Genomic DNA, 10,548 nt, shown 5'->3' with positions numbered 1-10,548 from the left:
AACCTCCATACATTTTTGTAATAAACACATCATATTTTTTATTTATGTGACTCAAGATAAATCTAGCCATGTAGATAAACAAAAGTGCCTCGCTTTAGGGCTTAAAGTGTCGTGTCAGGAATCGAACCTCGGCTTGCCATGTGTGAAGTCAGACACCACAGACCACTCGTCTACGGCAGCAACCACGGTATATCCCCATATTGACACACGCGAGGGCGAACACGCTTACCCCCCCCCCCCCTCTATTCTTCAAACTGGCGTGAACAAAATTTATAATTCGTTAAAATGACTCATATAATCAATTTTAATGCAGTGCACGCATAAACATGATAAAAGTCTATCCTTGTCAAACTGGCCACTTCGTGTAAAAGTACAAGTCAATTTTCTCAATGTATAGCTTTGGTGAAGTTCGATGACACTCTGTTTTCTTTGATAAGTGCACGGCTGATGCAACTGATGATATTGTTCATAAAAATGATGAATACTCGTGACTCTAAAGTATATCTATTCATCAAAATTAGCTCTTGTTGTCGTTTTCCCTTCGGTTGACCTTTTAAACATGTTCTCAATCACTTCTACTCATTCTTTGTCATGAATTTACGTGAAAAGGACCCCCTTCGCTGCCATTTTAGGTTATTCTGTTAGATATTAGTATTTATTTTTGCTATCAAAAAAAAATATGGTTTCTTCATCCAGCCATCACTTTACTCTCCGAATAGAATATTTAATTTATTTTTTATTACAATATTTTCCTTTAGCATCTCTCTGTATGATATAATTGCTACTATTTCAATCTTTAATCCACTCATGTAGCTTCATTGCGAGCATAGTATCTCTCTTTACCTGTATTCTCTACCCCCCCCCCCCCCTCTTGCTCTATTAGTAGTGTGCGCCAATTAACATGAATAAAGATATATATTTTTTTAGACTCGAATATGTTCCATTTCCATCTTAATTTAATTACTATTGAAAAAATAGTATACTTATTTAAAACCTCCAATGTGTTGCCCAAATTGTGTAAGTGTCTTCTTTCACAACATGTGTATCATTATTTTTGTTTCTTTGCAACGGATACAAATATTTATGTTTATATATGGTAAAAAAAATTGTTTTTGTTTGATGGAAGTGAAATAAATAAAATTGAAAATTGAATTGAATGTTCGAGTGTTGGACCAGTCCCCATTACAAAAAAAAACGAATGATTAAAATGATATTGGGTAAAAAGTTTACATGCGGGTCTACTGGTTAATAAGCAACACGTTTCATGGGTAATTTAAAATAACATTGAGTAAAGTTAAGGCGTCATTAAACAAACACATGCATATTCACTTTAACTCAATATCAGGTAAATCTTTTTTTCTGTTTTGTATACATGTATGTAGAGTATATTTAAAACCATTGTGAAAAAAGATGACCAAGGTAGTCAGAGTGCATTTTAACAGAGGACATCGACCGGTCAGTTGCCCTGTCAGCTGCTGTCTATAAGAAAGCTCGCGATTAAAGCCAGGACTCATCACACCTTTAGATATTGTTCAGTTCACCTTATTCGTGATCCAGCAGCTAAATAGATCATGGATGCTACTGGATAGATTAAAGTTCCATGCAAAAGATGATTAAAAAAGGGATGATAGGTCCATTGGCCAGCTAACCTGAACCAATTTAAGACGATTAATATCCCAGTCCCGGTGTCGTCGGCACCACATGTCCTGCTCTTTCTTTGATGTCAGCCCGTCATACATTTTTCATAATACATTGAGGCCATAAACGAAAGAAAACAGTTGCGGGTAATATAGGCCTGTGATAAAATTATTAGAAAAGATTATTGTCTGATGGAAATACATGGGGGATATAATATAAGGCATCTAACACAATCATCATTGCAAAAATTATATTTAATTCATAATCTATTAAAAATGTGATAAAAATGTCTAATTATACCTTGCTCGATTACTAAAATATTTGAAAAGTACCCATTTTGCATTATTTTGTATCCAAGATAACGGATATGTGTCCGCATTACTCTATTCACCAGAAAGAAAATGTGTTAGATCATTGATGTCTGGATTTTTGATTGAATTGAAATTTATGATTTTTTTTTAGATAAGATAGGGTGAACACGGACAAACCATTTGACAGGCAAAATATTATGACCATTGAAATTGTTCATGGTAAACAACATAAACAAGTAGAATGCCTCCGGCAGTCTCGCCTGCATCACGCGATTCAATATAGCCGCAGTGCTGACTTTGAAAACGCCATTGAATAATATTCACAATGAACACCATTCATATGATAATGAAATACTGTGTTCTTTGACCCTAAATGACATTTGTCCATGATCATGTGATCTACGACTTGTGCAAGACGATTAGTGATACTTGATTACCCATATGTCCACATTTCATGATCTAGATTCATTAAATTTCAAAGTCATGATGGCAATTCGACAAATACCCCCAACATTTTCAAAGTTGTTTTTACCTTAAATGACCTTGAATAAAACTCATGCAGTCATGATGTTCAGCGATACTTGATTTATCTTATGTCCAAGGTTCATGAACTAGATCCATACACTTTCAAGGTTATGACGGCAATTCTCCAAATACCCCCAACATGGCTAAAGTTCATTGACAATAAACAATGCTAAATATTTGACCTTTGAACCCTTGCCTGCCCGCAAACAACGTTTGTACCAACAAAAGTGAATTTAAAGGCATACTACTTCGCGTTAGGTCCTACGTGGTCAGATTGTACTGAATAATGCTTGGGTAGAAAGTGGCAGAGTTATGCCCTACCAAAGACGTTACGATATGGATTAAATGTAGGATAGTATTTCCATTCACTTTAGTTTCACTTTTTGAAGGAGTAAGCAATGATTTTCAAGGCTTCATAGAGCTTCATTCTTATTCCATATCACACACATTGGAACCCTATGTCTACAGCTCACATTTTTTAAGAAAAAAAATCAAATCCATTTCATGCAATGCATTGACTCATAAAGATTATCATGAGATGGTGAATAAACTATTTTCGAATCTGTCACCGTAACAGTACCGTGTGCTTTTTACGATCGATCAGTGATACTTTACGGGTGACTTCCGATAGGATGGGGAATACAGATTTGGTTCGATTATATACGTTTTCAGTCATACACACACACGCCTTGTATCTAAGTATCTAGGTACCAAACATATTAACAGGTTTTAAACACGCTCCGTATCGTTGAAAATTTATCCAAACCCAAAGTATTACATTTATGAATTTTGCAGCTGGCTTTACGTTGACACAGGTGGTGAATCAATAGGGGCAGAAAGGGAAGTGCGAAAAAAATCCGCAAAATCTCATCAAAAAGATTTTACCATTGTAATAGCCATTTTTTTTCGGTGAGAAATCACCTCCAATTATTTTGTTTACAGTTTCCCAATTTTTAGGTTAAATGTGAGAACCTATATTGGAAATTCATATTGATGTACATGTACTACATATCGACAATTATTTAGTTTAACATCTACTTTGTGTTTTTGTGCTTGAATGAAAGTGTAGATACTTTCCTTTTAAAACGCTACCTATTATTGCAACACTTGCAACAGGCCAAAATAATTTCTCTACCTATACTGCCCTCTATGTAGCGTACACGATACCTTAACACGTGGTCAATTCAAAAATCCATATGGTCTTGCCACGCATAAAACAAATTTTAATTTGCACATTCTAATTTGCACTCATATTTCAGCATTTACTTGATCACACAAATCTATACTTCGGAATGGGAATAATTGATATGTTATGATATAAACAGACGGGAGTGTATTTTGGGGAAAGTCTATCTCGCTTGACAACATTTCGGACTTTCTTCAGACAAATGAATATGACAAATGATGTGGTGCCTTTAGAATTTCAAAATAACTTGGGAAAAATACATATAAAAAAAGATTACAGACTTTTGTTTCGATGAAACAAAAGTAAGGGCTGCTTTTCAACAAATGTCTGTACCTATGTTACACTATTTTTGTTGCGGACTCTTAATTTTAATACAAAAAGTGATTTCATATTTTGCACTTTTCCCTTTTCCCTTTCACTTTTCATTTTTTTTTCTTTCAATGCCAAACTTTATACAATATACTCCATTTCCCACCCCGTATTCTCCAACAACAATATTCTCGCATTATATTGAATAATAATCACGTCTGCTTTGACTACGATAAATACCCATAACCTACGTCATACTACAAAAACGATAATTCGAAAATCGAAATAACATACCAAATTATTGTTATACACCATATACCTTATTTCCCGTATTTAATTCACCTGTGACCATTATGCTAGATAATACTCCGCCACTTAACTTTGGAAGTAAACTCTTTCAACCTCATTGCTTACAATAATATACTTTATCTTACTTTATTTCCCTCACCTAAATATCTGCAAGAATACAAAAAATAGTATCCCAGAAATCATTATGATTACAGTTGTGCTCATCATCTCACTAAGCATTCTTTTGGAAATTAAGAAAGGTTATTGAAAACAATATAATATCGGTTTGTCCAGTAAGTATACTGAATACAGATCTGAACATTGTGCAAAATAATTGAAACCACAATCATGACCTGCCACGACGTGACTAGCCACCTAAAGACCAACAATAAGTCGCCAAAATGATTATCCAGACGAAAAAGGAACATCCTCTAAAGCTTTGATCAACAATAACGGAAACCAATATTTCATTGAAAAAGAAAGAAATTTCAGTTAGAGCTTCAAGAAATAAGAAAAGAGAGAAGCCTCCATAGCGACTTCGGGTTGGTTTTGAGTTGGCTGGTCACATATTCTACAATTCCGGCAACCCTCTATCATGTCTATAGGAAAGCCCCTTCTTCGATGGTTGAATTTCGGGGAACCGCTTCGAATTTAAAGGGGTCAGGATGGAACGTCAAACCACACTTTCCCGCCATAGAAATGGGTGTCCCTTCCGGTAGTTTAAGGGTGAAGCGATGTAAGATGTGTGTAAAAAACACAAAGAGTTCTGTACGAGCCAGTTGTTCTGCGGGACATACCCTCCGACCTGAAGAAAGAAAATCGTAATAAATTGTCATTGCTACATGTACATGGATAATACCATTAAGACATCAACGGCTTTGGTGTTGATGGCGACCAAAATTTCGAGATGTTCGCTTGTTCACGACTTTTTAGAACTTTTTACCCATGTGCCAAGTTGTGCCAGTTCAATTATTTTAGATACTGATACTACTCCTAGGATACTAGTCATGCAACAACAATGATTTAAATTCATGTGATTCTAGATGGCAATCAAAAGGAATGAGAACCTATTTAAGAACCTAGTTAAGAGCACCAAAACATGTCCCGGTCTGAAAATACCCCTCTCGTAATATCCCTCTCGTAATACCCTTCTCGTAATATCTTACCACTTCCGAATTCCATAAGTTTAGCTTCCAGTTTGCTGTCGAACAGTCCCGACTCTTTATCGATGAATCTGTCCGGGACGAACTTTTCGGGATCACTCCAGACAGCGGCCGAGGACGCGAGCATGTAGGCATTCGTGGCGACGTTCGTCCCCTTCGGGATGTCGTAGCCTCCGAGCTTCACGTCGCAACGAGTACGGTGTGGGATTTGCGTAGGGAGAACCCTACAGATTCGGTAGCATTCCACCATGGTCGATTCCGTGTGGGGAAGTTTATTGCGGTCGGACAGGGATGGGAGACGATCCCGCCCGACGACCTTATCGAGCTCGGCCTGGACATTGGCCTGTGATGAAACGGATAAGAAATGCCATTCCCTCAACTTTGGCTTTTAAAATATAGATAACCTGGCCAGACAAAATCGAGGTCATTAGGGAGTTTGTGCAGAACAAGTGAGCTTGAGACAAATATCATGAATATTGTTCCATTAAAGGCAGCGAAATTAGGTGAACGCGGGATAACTATCAAGGGGCGGTTGAAAATAAAAACTAACAATGTCTTTTTTTGGCAGTATATGGAAATGTAAATGCCATCAACTGACAAATTGTGATAATTTTGTTGAACCGAACTGTTCATTCCAGTAAGACACAATTTAGACATTTAAGACATGTATATTATTATTTTTTGCAGAGGTGTTGGGTGGCAATTCTTTGCATAGCGTAAATTAGAATAAATGTCGTGTGCTTTAGTGAACATGGTGTAGGAGAAAACTTATATGCATATACGATTGTCCATTCAACTTGAGAATGTAGGATGATTTGAAGAGACTGGGAATTTACCTGTATATCTGGGTGTTGGGCCATGAGGAGAAAGTACCACAAAATGCTAGTAGAGACAGTCTCAAAGCCTCCCAGGATCAGATCCCATAAAACCTGTTTAAGGCATAGATCATTGAACGATCCCACATCCATGTTCTGTAAAAGACAAGAAGGATATGAAGTGGTCATCTAATTTATTTGTAGCATGAAGAATGGAGAATGGCTCGTTGCATTCTGGTTTCCACAAATCGAATACTTATTAGAAAGATAAGGCACTTTCCGATGTTTTAAGACAGATTATGGCGCCATACACATAATATGGGAATGGCGCAATAATCTGTCTTAAACATGGTGACATGCCACAGCTAGGTAGTGCTGCTTTATAAAATCGATAATTATGAATTTTTCGTTTAATATTTGCAGATTTGCCGGGTGAGTTTTTTTCCGGCTACGGGCTGATAATACTGTAAAAGCTGTACTTTCTCATTCAGGGTGCCATTTTTTTTTCTTAATGGAAGCAGGTAATAACCATTTTCTAAAAGCAAAGATGAGTGCGTTGAATTTGTGTTGTCAATGACACAACGACACATATAAAGCCTATAGGAGAAGAACAACCCTGTTAGATCTCACAGTTCAGAGTCTGGAATGCCATATCAACTTAACGACTTATTTGATACTGTATTACCTGGGATTAAACCTCATTTATTCGCTAGGTTACCTTTGCATTTCGTTTCGCCTGTTCATGTAGAAAATCCTCTATCAAGTCTGTTGGCTTGTCTGCCGGGTCATAGGACTGCCGATGTCTCTTCAAGATCTTGTCCAGAAAGTCGAACATACCCTTAGCAGCGACATCTCCCATCTTGTTGATCTCGAAAGGCATGTAGGACAGTACTGGGACATGGTAGAAGAATGATCCTGGACCCATCCACTCAAAGATCGCCCGCGCCTTCTTGGTGAGCTCCACGAACTCCTCGTCGTTGTAGTCATAGGTCTTTCCTGTCACGATGCCGATGACGACGTTGGATGCCGTGACAAAAATACTGTCGGCTGGATCGAAGGCAACACACTTCCGGCTGGCGAATTCTTTGACAAGTTTGGCCGCTTCCGCGATCACCAAATCCTCAAAATTGTTGTTTGATTTCCTCACGTTACGGAGGTTACTGATGACAAAACGACGTTGTTCTTTCCAGAATGGGCCTTCGTTTTCTGAGATTAACCCGAGTCCTTGAAAATAAATTAAGAAAAAAAAATCAAATACATCTTTCAACACTAAATGTTGGCAAAGTATAACTTTTTTACTTCATAATCGGACGCGGGTATACAATTAAGTTGATAAGCTGAACGATTTTCAAATATACACTCGCAACCTTGAAATCCGTTAAAATACTTCGCGGAGCAATGGGAAGCCCCCGCACAAAAGTTGCACCTATCTAGCTGTATTTTTCTGGAATAAAGTGGCAGCTATAACTTATCCTTTAGTATCAAAACAGATAATAGGGCTCCCAAGTTGAGGTGTTTATAAAGTAACGGTTGCATTTCGAATTACCCTTGATGTGTTCATATCTTTTCCATAATAGGTTGACCGATATCTCCGAGGAGGTTTCATTTCAAAACAATGCGTTTACGCATGGACCTACTATAACATGATTTACGGGTAGTTCTTGCTTTTTGAGAAGGATTTCTACAACCCGCCTCCTCTTGACCCCGAAAAATTTTTTGTTTTAATTAATCTTTAGCCGTCTGAAACGGTCTCTCTCAACTCACCCGTGTTTGGTCTGTTCAGGGCCCTATTACAAGGAAGTATCGGGGCGCGATCGTTGATGTCGGGGCTCTGAAACGCTTCTTGGACTAGGTCGTGACTGTTCAAGATGACGAATCGGGTCCCAAAGACGTTGAACGTGTAGATATTCCCATACTCCTCAGCCCACATGCCAAAAAGTTCCCTTTGGTCATACTTTCCTGATACAATGGTTGGGTACGATCCGATGAAAGGCCAACCCTTTGGACCAGGCGGGAGCCTGTATCGTTTACCAAATAGCTGTTTGACAAGGAGGTATCCAATGAAGAAAGTGGCCGCGGTCGTAGCCAGATACGACGCCGAAATCATCTCTGCAAACATCGACATTTTCTGCAAAATAGGAGTGTTAATGTATTGTTACGATTAATCGTATAAATACATTGCATTTTCTCGAACATGCCGAACATGCAAGCAAATAATCGATTGCATAAGTATGTTTGAGTAGTATCTGCCAAGCTTATCATGCTTATCTCGTGCCGAGATGTTTTCATCAGCTTACGTTATCTCACAGAATGTAGAAGATCAGTTTATTTATTTATTTGACCGCTCCTATACATGTTGTAAATGGGGAAATTCGATTACATTATCAGATTTTCTTCTCAATCACATTGCATTACTTAAAGTTATGTGTGTGCTGAAAACGAAACTGATGACATTTTTATAAACTTTGTTTGAAAATAACACACAACCTTGGCCATTGAGACATGAGACAGTGACTATAGTAATATAAACGTTAACCATGCAGTAGCCTGATTTTTGCAAAGAAAAGAAATAAAGGATGACTTCTATACACTAGACAAATACAAAAATGTAAATAAACATACCTCCTTCGAGATTCTCCGTTTTTTTTTTCTTATAGAATCAGAAAAGTTTACAAAAAAATCCTCCTTTCCTTGAGGGCACAACCCGTCGAAATAAAACTAGAACTAAAAAACTGGGTATTATGTTTGAATAAGGTACATCGTCTGCGCTGCTCCATTGATTCAGGGTGATTTTTGTTACATTATACTAACGCCTGCATGAATAGCGCATGACAATTTGGCGGGGGCGGGCGTACAAATGGTTCATCTATACCGTGCCTTGGTGTCTAACGAAAAACAAACATTCATACACGTATATCTGCATGCTGTTAACATTCTAATTTTAGTGCCAACCCGTCGAAATAATAATAGACCTAAAAAAAACCTGGGTATTATTATCTTCGAATAAGGTACATCGTCTGCTTCACAGATTCAGATTTTTTTTTTCTTTTTTTTTAAATTATATGAAAGGCGTGCAGGAATGGCGCATGACAAAGCTGACGGGGACCTTTTTTTTGAGGGGGCATATACATTATGGTTCATCTACAAGTATGCCGTGTCCAGGGCCCCGTCTTACAAAGAGTTACGATTAATCCGATCAATCATAACTCTATGGAAATCCATTTGTGTCATAACATTTTTTCGACACAAAATTTGCACAATGTCCTTTGTATGCAAAGAGAAGCGCAGTGAATTTTCAAGACAGCAATGAATGCATGAATATGCATCGCATCTAGAAAATATTTGAACAAACATGCAAAATAGATGTTGACGTTGCTGGCCGTCCATGGTTGCGATTGATCGGATCAATCATAACTCTTTGTAAGACGGGGCCCAGGTGTCTACCGTCGGACGGAAAACAACAATTCATACACATGTCTATCTGCATGTTTACAGTGTAAACCAGCGCCTCTCAGGATGGCCGCCAGAAGTTCCAGATGAAGAAAAAAATGGGGGAAAACTTAAGTATATTTCACATGTACTATTTCATGTCCGAAAATGCTGTTTGCTCTCAGTCAGTCTGCAAGTCCGTATGTTAGTGAGCAAAATGAGCAAGATTTATCCAAGTTCTCTCGTGGCTGAAATCATGTTCCTGCAATTTTTTTTGTGAATTGTGAGACTTTCTTTCTCAAAGAATTTAACCACTTTTCCTAGGGTAAATTTGATTATTTCTGTAGCATATGAAAGCGTTAATGTTACTCTTTTATTAAGATTATTTTTATAATAAAATATTTTGATAAATAAGTGAATTTCAGGCATGAAAAGATGCCTCAAAAAGAAATTTATTTCTTCCTCTGTTTTCTGTTGCAAATTGTGCAAAATTTTGTGTTTTGGGCACAAATACTATTTATATCATCAGAAAGCTCAAACTCTATCCTTTTTTACAATGTCACTCTTGATATGTAGCACCGTTTAGATGGGTCAGCAGCCAGCTTTTTTCACCAAAACGCAAGACGAGGTTTCTGAAATTTCTGAGTAGCATAAAATCCAGAGTTCTGATTGGTTGAAAAGTGTTTTCAAAACAGTGTGACCTTGCAGAGGCCCAGTGTGGGAATATTGGAATTTGTGTGGGTGTGTGGTCTATGTGACCAATCAGAGTGCAGTATTCTTGTTTTAAAACTGCTAAATGTACTTGGCCTATGGAAGGCTGGCTGCTGACCCATCTAAGATACCCTTCTTATAAAAATAATATATAATATTAAAGCTTAGACCAG

General features: G+C 37.6%; 1 protein-coding gene across 1 annotated transcript; it reads right to left on the bottom strand.

Moving 5' to 3' along the window:
- Positions 1-4,402: 4,402 nt before the first annotated feature.
- On the bottom strand, positions 4,403-8,360 carry LOC121415401 (cytochrome P450 2D6-like). Its single transcript, XM_041608600.1, has 5 exons — positions 8,000-8,360; positions 6,954-7,459; positions 6,257-6,391; positions 5,424-5,763; positions 4,403-5,062 (listed from the first exon to the last, which is right to left on the bottom strand). Exons 1-5 carry the CDS (start codon positions 8,358-8,360, stop codon positions 4,857-4,859), a joined length of 1,548 nt encoding a protein of 515 aa, XP_041464534.1. The 3' UTR covers positions 4,403-4,856.
- Positions 8,361-10,548: the final 2,188 nt, after the last annotated feature.

Source organism: Lytechinus variegatus, chromosome 5, assembly GCF_018143015.1.
Source record: "Lytechinus variegatus isolate NC3 chromosome 5, Lvar_3.0, whole genome shotgun sequence".
In the NCBI taxonomy this organism is placed as follows: domain Eukaryota; kingdom Metazoa; phylum Echinodermata; class Echinoidea; order Temnopleuroida; family Toxopneustidae; genus Lytechinus; species Lytechinus variegatus.
This window is presented reverse-complemented; position numbering and strand designations above follow the sequence as displayed.

Coding starts and splice junctions, on each gene's coding strand:
- LOC121415401 (XM_041608600.1), bottom strand. CDS start 8,360: ATGTCGATGTTTGCAGAGATGATTTCGGCGTCGTATCTGGCTACGACC. Junction 7,460..7,999: donor CCTGAACAGACCAAACACGG/GTGAGTTGAGAG, acceptor TTTATTTTCAAG/GACTCGGGTTAATCTCAGAA. Junction 5,764..6,256: donor CCCAACACCCAGATATACAG/GTAAATTCCCAG, acceptor GTTTCATCACAG/GCCAATGTCCAGGCCGAGCT.